General features: G+C 43.9%; 1 protein-coding gene across 4 annotated transcripts in view; it reads right to left on the minus strand.

The window, feature by feature from the left end:
- The window catches only part of cpeb3 (cytoplasmic polyadenylation element binding protein 3), a 55559-nt gene extending 41431 nt beyond the window's left edge, over positions 1–14128 (minus strand). For 2 of the 4 annotated variants that reach the window (XM_080781340.1, XM_080781339.1), the window contains exons 1-3: positions 14029–14128; positions 10990–12002; positions 4472–4556 (exon numbers count right to left, since the gene is read on the minus strand). In XM_080781340.1, the coding sequence (XP_080637466.1) occupies positions 4472–4556; positions 10990–11988 (1084 nt within the window). In that variant the 5' untranslated portion in view covers positions 11989–12002; positions 14029–14128. Of the gene's footprint in view, positions 1–4402; positions 4557–10989; positions 12003–12634; positions 12746–14028 lie in introns of those variants that run through there. The other 2 variants (XM_080781341.1, XM_080781338.1) reach the window with 2 other exon arrangements.
- Between the last annotated feature and the right edge of the window lie 1316 nt (positions 14129–15444).

The raw sequence follows: 15444 nt of genomic DNA on the forward strand, positions 1-15444 counted from the left end.
TTTGAGAGATTCTAGAGAAATGATCACAACCTAGACTTCTAAGGTTTAACCACCCTTGTCTAATCTGCCTCTGACATGTGCAGTGCTGGCATTTCAAGTTTTCCACCTGATAAAAAAAGCGTGCTCGTCAACTTTAATCCACTGACCGATGTTCCTGTCAACAAGCACAAAGACAAACACCGCCACCACTTGCTGTCCTTCGACCACCGACTTCACGGCTTAAACCTGCCATGAGAATTGAGGAGACATTAAGCTTTCTTAGAACAGTTGTTGCAGCTTACAGGAAACTGTGCTGCTAAATTTCAGGTGATTAAAAATCAAGTTAATTGGCCTGGGTCCAGGCACCTTGGCTGGTAACCCAGCATGACAGTGTGTTGCAGGTTCGAGTCCCGATCCCGATGACCTTTGCTGTGTGTCTTCCCCCCCCCATCTCTCTCCCCGGTTCCTGTCAAGCTACTGTATATCAATAGAGGCAAAAAAGCCAAAAAATCTTTAAAAATGAAGTTAATCAATTTCAACCGTGATAAATACCCGTCTTACAGATAAAGAGACAATGCAATGGAATGTGTAATGGACGCTTGGGGGAGATCATGTGTGACAGACAAGATGACGGACGGACGGTGCACAGCATGTGGAACTGTGGAAATAAAGACTATAGGGACGAAAGGTTGGGGCGAGTTCAACCAGCGAGTCCTTAACGCGGGACCTCATCTTCACCCTGTGAGGGTCCTGGTGATTTAATGTCACCGTCAGGAGACTGCCGCATGTAAGGAAGTGGTTGTGCGGTGATGAAACAGAGCAGTGACTGTTTGGCTGCTATAAAAGCTGAGAAAACACTTGGCAAGGAACCTGTGACAGCCTGACAAGAGTGTTAGATGAAAGCTCTTTGTACGACATGTCACAGTTGATTTGCATGTCAGAAACTATTTGTATATGTGCCGTGTGTGTGTGTGTGTGTGTGTGTGTGTGTGTGTGTGTGTGTGTGTGTGTGTGTGTGTGTGTGTGTGTGTGTGTGTGTGTGCGCGCGCGTGTGTGTGTACATGTGTGTGTACATGTGTGTGCACGAGGTGGGAATGGGTGGGTGCTAACAGTCAGTCTACACACGTGAGCTCAGCTGACCCAGTTCAGAGACTCCGTGCACTCCCAGTGTTTGGCACAGCAGAAAGAGCCTGTTTGTTTAGGATACTGAGCCCCCCTCCACCCCCCCTGCCCCCCTGCAAAACAACGCAGCGGTTCCCTGGGCATACCATTCCGACTGGATTAATGAGTATTTAGGAGAGGATTGCGAAAATTAAGTGTCACACCCCCCACCGCCCCACACCACCACATACCCACACTTTCAAGTTTCAACCAACTACTCCCTAAATAAACCGAGGAAAACAAGTTGAATCTTAAAGATCCCTGCCCATCTGTCTTGTCTGAACAAAGCCTGAGGGACCCCAGCAATTCTCAAGTCTGGTCACACAACGCATCGCATACCCACACCCTCAACACACTTTCAACCAACTCCTCCTTAAAGCCTAAACAAACCGAGGAAAACACATTGAATCTAAAGAAGATCCCTGCCCATCTCCCTGTCTGAGCCAAGACTGAGGCACCCCAGCCATTCGCAAGTCTGCACACAACAATACAAACAAGTAAGAGAGAGAAAAAAAAGCACAAACAAGGAAGAACTCGTAAAACACTCGAGGAAGAACAACTATTCTGGTCACAATGAGAAGTATGCAAGAAATGTCTGTGATGGAACATTGGTGGGCAGGGCTCATTTGTTTGGGGAACATGCATTGCTTTGCCTGCTAGTCCAGTTGGTTACTATGGGAGGCCACCTGGAAATGACAGGTCATTTTCTTATGGCAAAACGTCATTGGCAAAAATCACACATGAAGTTAAGAGAGGGGCGCTCTTATCATCATACATCACATTCTGTGCTCAGCCAATCAAATAATTTCCGTGGTACACACAGACAAAATCTGGGCATAGGAAAAACCAAGGACTGGAATGAAGGCCAGGCCCAAGGTAAGCTTATTGACTTCTAGGACTGACTGGAGAGCAGAGTGGAACCTGGGCTGTGGCATGCTCAATCGATAAATACTTTACTGATCACACGACGCTGGTACCAACAGGACCAACCAACGAAAGAACATTGGATGGATATTACTGAGGAACTGTATGTCATGGAAAAACTAACATTCATACTTAAGACTACAAGAGGATAAGTTCTATAAAAAGTGGGAAAAGTGGAATCTCTTCTTTCAGCCTATCGATAATGTATCAGGATTTCAATGAATGTATCCTGTAATATGAAAAATACAGCCTTGTTTTTGTTTTGTTTCCTTTTTTTGTCAGTTGCTTTGTTTTTTTAGTTTTTTGTATTGTCTGGTTTATTTGTTGTCTTTGTCTTTTTATCAATAAAAAATAAGTGAAAAAGAAAATACTTTACTGATACTAAAGGAATTTCAGTAGAAGGAAACCATGCAAGGCACCAACCTGCACATCAGGAGTAATTAGGGGTTCAGTCAGTGTCTTGCTCAAGGACACTTTGACACTAACTGTGGGGGAGCCCGGGATCGGACTGTTGCCATCCAGCCGATCTACCGGCCACTCTACCCCTGTGCCAATGCCGCCCCACTGAGGAGGGGCTAGGTAGGAATGTAGACCCAAGCCAGCCCCTTTTCCCACCTTTTCACCATCCCTCTTTTGTTATCTATACCTTTTCCTTCCTCTATCCGCCACTCTACAACCCAATGGCAAAGGTTTCACTGGTCTGGTCAGGCCCCTCTTTGGGCCTGACTAGAATGACCTTTTTTTCTGTTTAAAACAATGCCCTCTGTACACACGACTGGAAAAACAGACCCTACGCATGAGAAAGCAACAGGGCTCTGTTCATTCTATACCCCCCTTGGCTGCTTCTCCCTAAACCCAGCCTTTCCATTGTTGAGTGACTGTAAAAACAACAGCCGACCTGACAGGGGTGCGTTTTGGCCAACTGGATCCAACATTTTTACAACAGGCACGTGACCTATACGGGCAAAATATTAGCTTAAGAGGTCCGACATACACTGGATGGCCTCGAAAAGTGGTGTGAAGAAAGATTTCCATTACTCATCATTGCTGAAACCCTCCATTGTCCTCGAGTAGAGCTTACAAATAAGGATTCAAAAGGTGCTACATCTGTGCTTGCCAGTCGTCGTCGTCCCCCCCCACACACACACACACACAATTTACAATTTAGGCATTTAGCAGATGCTCTTAATCCAGAGCGATTTAAGCAATAACAAAAAGCATGGCATACATCACATACATGAAACATGCGTAAGCTAAGAACGTACCAGTGGAGTATCTAATATATAGTATATATAATTAAACTATATATATAAAGTTTATAAACTATACTATACTACTATACTATACATAATGTGCTATAACACACACACACACACACACACACACACACACACACACACACACACACACACACACACACACACACACACACACACACACACACACACACAGTGGACCAGGACTAGTTTAGGGATAAATTGTACCACTACTAGGGTAGGGTTACATCAGTATGTTGTCATTGCATTCGTTTTAACCCATTTAGGACTGAGGCTGATTCTAAAAAAAATCCTTCTAAAAATATTTCTGAATTCTATTTTGTTGCTATACTGTACACAGCAACAACTAATCCCAAAAGGGGTTCCCGTCTTGACAGGTAAAAACCCCCAAAAGCGTTCCCGTCCTAAATGGGTAGTATATTGAAATGCAATACAGCAGACAATAATCACTCAGCATTCACAACATCATACTGGTCCAGTTAATATAAACAACAGACATGTCATTATCACAGCACTTATCACACACAATTTAGCAGAAGGCAAGAGATAAATACATGCAAGTTGGCAATTAAGACCACACTAGACTAGTGCACGCACGCACCTTAGAGTATATATGAATAGAGACGGCATCCGAGTTCTCCTTCCATCCACTTGCATTAAGTTGCTCAAGCGCATGAGGCATTCTGGGATGGATTTGCCCCAAACGCACGAACGCGCACGAGCGTGCTGCCGTCGTGAACGTGCACAATGGTGGTCAACGGACCAGCGCGTTCATGTGTTTGGGGCCAGGCTGCAATACCTTCATTCGGCCACTATGTCCATTTCGCCTCAGGGTTTCCTCTGGGTGCCGTCTCTATTCATATATACTCTAAGGCACGCACGCACGGTAACATTATAAAAGATTTTGCAGGTAAGGCCAAGGTTAATTACTGATTTTACGTTGCATAAAATTGTGATCCATACTGTATTGGTGCTAGAGGGGGCAAATAGAGAGATGATGCACCCATGAAGCCATAACAACCCAAATAAGTGTGGACATAATAATAAATAATATTCCTAACCTGCAAAATGATTCCTCCATATAATATCAGCGATTGTCATTGGTGGGCCACCGACAGGGTGTAGTTTACCTTTGTCGTGGTCAGTCCTTATCATATCCATTAAGGAATTCTCCAAAGAGTGCAAGCTAAATGCATCAAAGGGCCGATTCCGGTCCTGCAAAACAACAAGAAGAAACAGAAAGCGGATTGAGGTTCAGAGTCATTCTGGTGATGGTGAAGATGGCGCAAAACATACCTGAGAAGGTGTTCTTTAACCGTGATTATGGGTTCTTTGGTGAGTGGGTGGCTTAGATAAATATCTGTCACACCCATAATCACAGCACAGCACACCCATCTCACGTATTATGGCATTTATATAATGGTCACAAACCACAGTATACCTCAAAGATGCCAAAGGAGTGCCAGCTCCCTTGTTGGCAGCTGGCAATTCTTTGGCACCTTAGTTATAGTATACCGGTAACCAAATACATGTTCTGTAATAAACGGCAAAACTATCCCAAGAATCATCCAGAATCAAGTCTAGACTTTTAATGACGTGAAAAAGAAATAGCACCCCATGTTACATAATGTGGCAACCACAGTGGTCGCCCCTCACTTCACACAAATGTGTTTTTTAATGAACCCCATTAAAGTCATTGCCAATTGAAAACCCTGACTTGTTGGACTTGGGGAGGGTGTAAACTAAGGCTGCACAATATATCGTTATCGAGGTATGAACATGCGCAATATCAGTATCGCAAAAAGGCATCGGTATCGCGATATATCGTGCAGCCCTAGTGCAGACAGCCACGTATCTCTTCCGATACATGATGCGACATCACCAGCCGCTTCTTTTCATCCAGGTTTCACTGGGAGGATTAAATGCGTGCAGAGGAACTGTCCCATTTTCGCTCCCTGCTGCTGAACTGGCACTCGATCAAAACAATAATGCAATGAGAAAAATGAAACGAAAAAATAAATACAGAACGTAACTGAACCAATACAATTAGGATACAGAACAGTCCACGGTCTAAACAGATTTAGTTAAGATAGGCATGGTCTACTCTAGAAAGCAATCTTCCATATCAGTGAGGTGGTAAGCAGGCATGCACCAAGGGGTTATTACACAACAGAGTGACTACTGTCATATACTGTACGTACAGTAGGTTACAGACTCAATCGGGTTCAGTTGGGGGCACAAGTGCAAGATTGTCAACGTGTGACAGAAAAGTCTTCAATGCTTTTTTTTTAGATAGAACCACGCAATGTGTATTTATTTTCTTCCAATTTCTTTTACATATATCATATCTCAGAGATCCAGCGGGAATGTGAGGGTGGATATGTTTTCTTTCCTCCAGTGCATCAGAATAAGATGTCTTGTCAGAAGAGTCGCAAAAGCAACAAAGTCTGATTGATATTTATGCCGAGAAATGGTCTCAGGAAGAATGCCAAATATTATTGCGAACGCAGTGAGCACTTACTATGAGACCTAGCAGATCATGTCTGTCTGTCTGTGTGTCTGTCTGTCTGTCCGTGTGTCTGTCCCGCTATCCAAATATGGAGTGTGTTACATCAGCAATCACTCAGCTCCATATATGGGCACAAAAGGGGCCAGGTCCACTCAGCTCCATATATGGGCACAAAAGGGGCCAGGTCCACATATACAGTAACAGCGGGACAGACACACAGACAGACATGATCTGCAGGGTCTCAGCTGCGTTCGCTTCCCGCGTTTGCGCGTCTTACTGGTATTATATATTAATAAATAATAGGGGATGGATCTATGGGCAACCGTAACACATCTGAAATAGTGTCAAATATAGATGTCCAAACAGTCCAATAAGACTGTAGGGGAAGGACAGGTAAAAAACGATTAAAAAAAAGATTAGCTGGAGCCTGGTGGCATCTATCGCATGTTGGTATAAATCCTAGCTAACCTGACTGTGGCCCAGTACACTCCTGGTGGATTTTTTCTTTTTACATTGCAACACCCCATGTTCCGCACATACAGTATATGAAGTATGAACACGACCCATAATGGCTTCCCAGGTTGCGTCAGAGATTATCCTCCTCCAGACCGTGGGCCCAAAGAGTTTTATAAGCAGTGGTTGAGGGTAAATGAAGATAAAATAGTGAGGTATAAAGTAAAGCTATCTTTCCCTTAAGTGTAACAGGAGCTGATGCTATGAATATGTCTACGGGGAATTAAGTGGAAAGGTCGGGAAGCTGGTACATTTGCTAAGAACTTTTTTTTAGCAAAAGGCCGATGCACACCTCAGAAGGCTAGTGACAGGTGCGTAGGGCAATCGTCTGTCCTGATGAAGGTCTAATCGACCGAAACGTCGACCTAATAAAGAGAAACATTTTGGCAAGTGTCTGACAGTGTGCAGGACCTTTTCTTTGTTTTTCAAAGAAACCCTTTTTAACATTTGCTACAAACAAAATCACAGGCTTGCAAATAACGGAAAAGATCCTTATCAATTTCATCCATGGGAAAATATATGCATTGCATGCAGTACGTTTAGCCTTGTTGTTGAAATTCTGGTTGGTTACCTTGCTCAAGGGCAGATCAGTGTAGCCAGCACACTGCGTGTACCAACAGCACCCTTACATCAGCTAAGCTAAGCAAGACGGGAACAAACTGCCACTCTAACCTCAACCAATCTAGGCCAATACAAATTAGGAGCTTGAAAGTAGACATTAGTCAAGCTTTGCTAAATTAGATTAGTTCTGTGTCAGCCTTGCAGGGGGATGACAATGATTTCAGTAAAACTTGGGTGAGCATCTGGGACATCTCTTGTTTTTTTGACAAAATGTCACTTGCATTCAATCAACTGGATTTTATTTTTCTTTCTATTTTTCATACCACAAAATCAGGCATGTGGAGGATAACGGTCAATATTGTGGTGGTGTTATTTGGAACTTGTCAATTGTAATATGGAACACCTTACCACTTCACTTCTAGTACACCACACACACACACACACACACACACACACACACACACACACACACACACACACACACACACACACACACACACACACACAGTCTTAAATTTATTCCATTTGCTGGCTGCCTGGAGCCCAATTCTTCAATGCAACTGTTTTTTCCCCTTCTTTTTTAAGTTGGGTTGTGAAGGGGAGCTAAGGGGTTCAATGTGACAAGTTCCTATAGGGTTGAGTGCCATTTGGTATGCGTTTGAATCTGTAATTTACAGAACCACTCTCAACCAATTTCCTGGTTCTGTGATGCCCAGACAGGTCCATTTGAACCCAGGGGTCGATACAGAAAGTCAATGCAATGTCGCCGCTATATTATATTCACGGTTTGGGCTCAACACACCACCCGCTGTTGATTAAATATTTGGAACTCTAGCGTAGACAAATGAATGAATAAAGAATGTCATTTGGGCCAAAGGTAAAGACTGTGAGAAAGTATAGCTGGCATGCCTGACAATGAGAGCCAGAGCTAGGTGCTAGCCTTGGCAGCTGTGTCCTGTGTCCATTGCCCTCGTCGGGGCCACATTGTTTGCACACCATGGCTATTGTTGTGCATTCGGCTGAGCATTCAAAAGTGTTATTCCCCCACTCTGGACCCGGCAGTGCGGCATAGATAAAAATCTGCCCACTTGGTACAAATGGCAAACACTTAAAACGCTGAGCTTTTCATTCTCCCCCCCTCATCTCCTGTCAGACACACATGCATAAACGCAGTCGGAGGGTGGGAGATGATGGCTCACTCATGGTGAAATCACCTGAGGACGACCATGTTATGTACCCACCATAAACCATGCAGCCTCCTTCTTGTTACATATTTGACTGTTGTTAATACACCACATATGTAGGAGGCACAGCATGTGGACCGCAGGTTGAGATCAGCCCGTCTTGAAGGCTGCCTGCCTGTGCTTCAATTACTCTTTCGTTATGACCCATAAAATGATAATGCATTTTAGGAGAAAAGGCACATGATTGAGAGCAGGCTTAATGCGTTTGATTTGTTAAATGATTTATAAGAGAGTCAAGAGGGGTAAGTCAAGGGGCAAGTCATATTTAGGTTAGTGCAGTCAACCCTGGATTGATCTGTTAAATATTGCCTGTGAAAATTGAGCATTGGTTTAAAAGTGTATCAAGCAGCAGTGAAGAAACAAGCTCTCATTTATGAACAGCTATAATCAGTTTGTGTGCCTCAGCCTCAGCTAAAAAAAATAATTAAAAAATAAAAAACATCTTGGCAAAGTGCATATTTTGTTCAATCAATTAGAACGACAGCGTAATTTGTCACATGTATGTATAGATTTCACAGTCGGGCTGTGTATTAGTGTAGAGAGCGTACCCAATGCAAAAAGTTAATTAAAAAAAAAATTAGACAAGCAATCTCCTGACACATTGAAAATGCAAATTATACTTTTTACGCCTTCAACCTTGACAGCGCTCCTGCCATTTTGCATAACCATCGGACTACATTTGACTGCAGAACCTGCCTGTCACTCAGCTAGCTAAACTCCCTACATCCCATCTGATATGAAGTGATAGGGATCGCCACAGTGTGCACTGCACAACAATCGCCTCCGCCATCATGTCAAATGAGGGTGTCTCCCGAGACGTTCATGTGACTTTGTTTTCTAAGCCTCACATGAACATGCTAAGTTGAATTCCGCACATTCCTGGCACTTTAAGCAGAAGCCAACAACAGGCGAGCACAAGCACATGCGAGAGCACATGGCAGTTAAAATCAGCAGTGTTCATCTGTCGACTTTGAAAGTATCTTGGGTGGGGATCTACAGAATCCACAGCAGATATACACCTGGCACCAGTTGTCAGAGTGGTTTACTTCATTTCTCTGGCCTGCTCAGCTCAGCTATTTTGCCTGAGTTTCACTTCAGCAAATAAATAGGCCACTCTATACAGCCTGACATGTGGCCCTCTGACCTTGTGTCCTGGTGATAATAACTAGCTCTGTGAGTCGATAGCCAAGTCAAGAGAAAATAGATTGAGGCTCACCAGAGGAAACAGAGTAGTAAAGGGAGAGACAGACTGACACACACAATCATTATCTTCACAAAAAAAAAGGGGAAAAAATGGGGAAATAAAAGGGGGCTTGGTATATATGCTTCAAGCTGGCTGGAATTTCACCCTGCACTAGCTACTAGGGCAGCGTTTCCCTGGCACATGCTGTCCTCTCTGCAAGTTTCATGTTTTGGCTCACACACCGTAGTCCAGGACTTCCTTTTAAATGGTTGAACAATACTGCTCTTTATTAAGCCGGTGACCTAAGAGGGTGTTTTTAAGTCTGTTTGTTTTCAGGAATACAGTCCATGACTAAACATATAAGGGGGATGCACATGACTGATCATGTGAAATCATATGGAGACTGTGTGTGTGTGTGTGTGTGTGTGTGTGTGTGTGTGTGTGTGTGTGTGTGTGTGTGTGTGTGTGTGTGTGTGTGTGTGTGTGTGCATGTCCGTGCACTGTGTGCGTGCTTATTTTGTACACATTTTGAACTTGTGAAATGGGACATTCTGCAATATGAATATAGTAGGCTACTTTTACTTTTATTACTTTAAGTACATTTTGATGCCGATACTTCATTTTGTACTAACTATTTGTAACGGATCTACTTTCTTTTTTTTTTTGCTTTATTGAGTCAGAAACATGTACAATTTATTGTAGAGAAAAACGTGTTCTGTTCCCTTCACCTTTAGCCTATACACTTTTTTCTTATTTTTTTTTACTTAAACATTGAGTACATTTTCCACGAAAATGGTCAATGGTCATTATTATTAATCGGTGTTACAAGGTATCATGACAGCGAGACGCCCACTTTTGCAGAACAGGCCAATCAACGCAGAGCATCGTGTCCTTTTAAACCCCCCGAGAGAGAGAGCGAGATAGAGAGAGAGAGAGTGAGCTGGCATCAAGAGAAGCAAATTTAACCGTTTCATGCAATGCAATAATAATAAACCGTGCAAAACCGCTCGTACATGAACATAAGACTTGGCCTGTGTGTTTTGAATATGCCACTCGTTATACAGTGCATACTAATAAAATAATACATATTTATTGATTAGGCCTACTTCCTGGTCAATCGACTTGACAGCACATCAAAGTGTGTTGGTTGACAGCTGTTGGCGTAGATTTTGTATTGGAAATGTGTGTCGTCGTGTCGCTCAGAAGTAGTCCAGTGAGTCTGTGTGTGTAGGCTATCTTATCGAGTGAAGCTTTGTGTTTATTTTTTATTAATTTGCCCTGGTCGTAATAATGTCAAATGTATATGATTGAAGGAAACATCCACCTATTTGAAAATGGCTCTGAAGGTCATGTCCTATGCTGCTATATAGTTACTACTGCTCATTTGTAAGATTTTGAAAACATCGTCAACAGCAACTATTAAGGTTTTAGTAACAGTATGGTGGATATAAAAAAATATTTTTTTCTCGATTTAGTGTAACAATTAGTCTACCTAGTAGCCAGAACGTATAGGCTACCTATCATACAGATAGCCTGCCATCAAAACATAAATTCAGCTGTAGGCCTATAAATCGGCATAATAGGCTAGTATAGCTATATTAAACGGCTAAAATATAATTATGAGGCATTCAGGTTTACCTGAAAAGGCAGTATATTGTTGCTGTTGTCCGTCCTAAAGCCGCTGTCCTCCATCCAGGACTTGGGGGTGAGGGGACCGGCTCTCGGGAATTTCGGGGGCGCTATAATGTTGCTAGAATAGGGCTTATTTTTCATGGGAGAGATGGGGTTCATCGGAGAGGGCACCCCCCCGACGCCCACCACGGCTCTCCCGCCCCGGGGGTCCCTTCCTGCCTGCAGGCCGCTCCAGGGGTTGGAGCCGGCCGTGCTCCACGCAGCGTTCTGGTGGTTATTCCAAGCGGACGACGAGGCGGAAGAAGACGAGATCCCCCCCTTGCTGTTCATGATGGTCTGATAAGCGTTCCTCTGAGCAGGGAAGGGGCCTTGTTGGTTGGCCGGGCTGACTACGGGGGATCTCCTCTGCTGCTGGGGCTGCTGCTGCTGCCCGGCTTGTTGCTGCTGTTGATGCTGCTGCTGAGACTGAGCCAAGCCGATCGACTGGGGCGAGAAATTACCTCCGAACTGCACGCCGCCGGGGTTGACGTTGACGTGGTGGTGGTGGTGGGGGAAGTTCTGGAAAAGCATCGTCCCGTTCACCGACGGTATTCCTTGGAAAAAGCTATCGTCCACCACGGCGTTGTTCGTTGTCGTGGTGGTTCCACCTCCTCCTCCTCCTCCGGTGGACCAAGTGCTTCCAAACGACGGGGAGAGGGTGCCACCGGTCTCCTGCTGCGGCTGATGAAAACTCAAACCCGGCAGGATCGGTGACTCCATCGGCACTTTCTCTCTGTTGCTGCTGCTGCTCGGCGTTGCTGCTGCTGCTGCTGAAGCTGCCTGGTGGTAGTTGGTGGTCACGGTGGTCGACGGGCTCTCCTCCGATGAAGCAGGGGCTTCTTCTTCTGATGATGATGAGGGGGTCGGGGTAGAGGAGGAGGGAGGGTCTACTACGTCTGTCGGATCCCGCTGATGATGATGATGAGGCTGGGCTTTGTTTTTGTCCATCAGTAAATCATCCTGCATGGTTTGCTGTTGAGCTGGAATGGAGGAAAGTAAACGGAGAGAGAGGAGTTGAGTTATGTGTGTAGGAGGATATGTCGCCCGAGTTGGTTGGTTGAACGAACGAAGACAACTTGAACTTCACGGAACATAGCGATCCGTAATATTATAATAAGGACTGCAGGTATAATTGCAAGGCTGGCAACCCATTCAGCCGGGGGTGTAATGATCAATCAGCCTATTAAAGTGCTTCATAAATGTCATAAACATAAACAAGCTGTTCTATTTAACTCATTCTGCTCTATAGCTGGCTGCTATAGGCTATACATGATGAATAATTATATATACGGAGCATACGGTACCGATAATATTCACCATGAATTCGCCACGTCTCGTTTTTCCCCTCACACACACACACACACACACACACACACACACACACACACACATGCACACACACACACACACACACACACACACACACACGCACACGCACACGCACACGCAGCACAGTACGCACACGCACGCACAGGAACTAACCGAACAGCAATGTGTAAAAAAAGAGAAAAAATAAAAAGATTCTTTTTTTGCCCCAGAAAGATCCTCCTCCCTCACAAAAAACAACAACAGCTGTCCTTCGACAAGGTTAAATGCGTTGATCTTTCTATACCTCTTTCCTTGACCCGCCTCGCATGAAGACATAAGGTGTCAGATCCTTTCCAACAACAAACTGACAGCAGCCACTGACACAACAGTGACACTACGGCGTAATTCGCCTCACTTCTTCTCTCTTTGGCGACGACATGCAGTAGTATATAGGCTATGTGAGTGACGCACTTGTCGGTGCGCCACACCGCACCGGTGTCACTTTATTATATCGAGAAATAATTATAGGCCAGGGCTTCTTCATTCATTTGCAAGTCGTGCAACTATATAGATGTGTGTCCACTCCACCGTCCACTCTGTCTGCCAGAGGTATTGATCTAAATAAAAGCTGCATAACGGCAGTGTACCGTATACGTATAGGCTATAGCCTGGTGCTTATGAGAAATTCGATATCCAAGAAAGACCAGCAGCAGTAGGCTATAACTGAAGGCTCCACCCTGCGTGTGTGTGTGTGTGTGTGTGTGTGTGTCACTGTGTGTGTGACTGTGTGTGTGTGTGTGTGTGTGTGTGTGTGTGTGTGTGTGTGTGTGTGTGTGTGTGTGTGTGTGTGTGTGTGTGTGAGTGTGTGTGAGTGTGTGGTCATTTTACTTTTACATGATAGACATTTCATGTTGGCCTGCCTGCCTTTTTATGTGGCATGGCATCATACAAATATTGGCCTATTGCTTTACAATTGTTTTGTTATTATTTCACTTTAATTGAACCATATGCAGTCAGGCTATATATAGACCTATTTAAAGTCGTTAACATACAATAAATATCCTATACCACGGGTAGCAATTGATCATGAGCACATGCGCCATCGTCTAAACGAAAGTAGTAAACTATACTCATTATTGGCTACGATATGCATGGAGAGAGAGAGAGAGAGAGAGATAGATATTTTATAACAATGGCATTACAATGTACAATGCTATACCGCCGCATTGAACACAGTCAATTGTATTATCTTTAACATGCAATGCAATCTATACTTTATAGGCTGCAGCAGCAATGGCATGCAATAGCATATATATAATTTATACAAATAAATAAACACCTATTCGTATGGCAGATTGTATCTAAATGACAGCTAACGGATAGGCTTATATACGACGAGTGCACTTCCAAGATGATAGCAATTGTTTTCTCTTCGAAGCGCTGCCTTTTTCCCATTGAAGGTCACCAAGAAGTCTAATAACCCCCATGCAGTGGGTATTTACTCCCTTTACCGAATATATTGCCACATTTTGACCATCCAAGCGCATATTCTCCGCGTTGATCAAGAATACATAAAGCTGCCTTGTCTTGAAATCCCTTTAATCCATATAATGTCCTGTCCTCCACACAAACAAGAAAACGACATGCACACACACACACACGCACACTCAAGTGTCGCTTTTCTGCAATGGAAATTACCTTTATCGTTCACCTTTTTGGACTCTGTAAATAACGCTATTTCTGTTTGCCTCGTCTGGGTTTTGAGATATGACAAACTACCCTTGTGCCACTGAGGTAGTCAGCAGTTGCCTCAACAGCTGATTGACTGCGGCGCATGCAGGATGATGCAGTGGAGGCGATAGGGAGTTGTAGTTTATCCGTGCGCATCGTCACAGGGCTATTCTTGAAAACTGGATAAGGTTGCTACGAATATCAGCCTATCATTGGGGGAATGTTATTCCGTAAAACTAGCTATAATATATATAGATACCGCCCGGTAGCAAATATATATGCCAGTCCTGATGTTAAAAAGTGAGATCTTCATTATTATTTTTTGTCTCATTCAATTCCCCCGCACGACACACACACGCGCACACACACACACACACACACACACACACACACACACACACACACACACACACACACACACACACACACACACACACACACACACACACAGCTCTGGGCAGAGCTGTCATGAGCTTGCATGGGAACATTAATTTGATATTTTTGGCCACACTATGAGTCAGGCTAGGCTATAGGGGAACATAATGGTCAGTGCAACTGTGGTTTTCAACCAGTGGTCCGGGGACCACCAGTGGTCCTTGAGGGGGTTCCAGGTGGTCCCCATGCAGCTAAATGATTGAGAGTTGGTATAACCTGCAGATCTAGACCCTTATAGATCTGTAACTCTTGAGAGCGTAACATGAAACCAAATGGACCCGTTAAAATTAAGACAAAGAATAATTGTTATTTTGATCAACGTTTTCCTGCATGTTTAATATCTCTCCTAATGGTACCAACATCAATACAGCATGGAATTGTGGACACAATCGTATCCAACGATAACAAAATATTATTCAGTTTTGGGTCTAGGCTAAATCTCATCAAATGGTGGTGTGTGGCTCAAATGCTGAATAAATAATGGTGCTTGATGTGAAGGGTTGAAAAGCACTGCATGGTGTAATATAGGCCTACAGTTGCATTATTGAACTAACCCACAAACACAAGATATTACAGTAATAGTACAACATAAACATTAAATAGACTTTAGTTGTTACTGTACAATATACTTTGTATACTCACACATGTTGAAAACAATGTTTCCAATTCCAGCTTGTCTCAGTTCAGGCTGCACGTCCCCTCTATATCGTAAATCTTCTATTAGATGGCTCTGAGTGTGTAACTATAACTACAATATTTCCCATGTTATGTTATTTTACGGTATGATGACTCTGAGCCGGTACCTTTATAGTCTATGGCCAGTACATAACGGTCAGTGTAACTAACTACATCTCCCATCATGCCATGTTGCGATGGGACGAACCGCGTGGCCCTTCTGTTTTGATCACGTCAGCACGTACTACTCTCTGCGCGTTACGTCATCCGTCA

The sequence above is a fragment of the Protomyctophum bolini genome, assembly GCF_963924005.1.
Source record: "Protomyctophum bolini genome assembly, chromosome: 14".
NCBI classification, from domain to species: Eukaryota; Metazoa; Chordata; class Actinopteri; order Myctophiformes; family Myctophidae; genus Protomyctophum; species Protomyctophum bolini.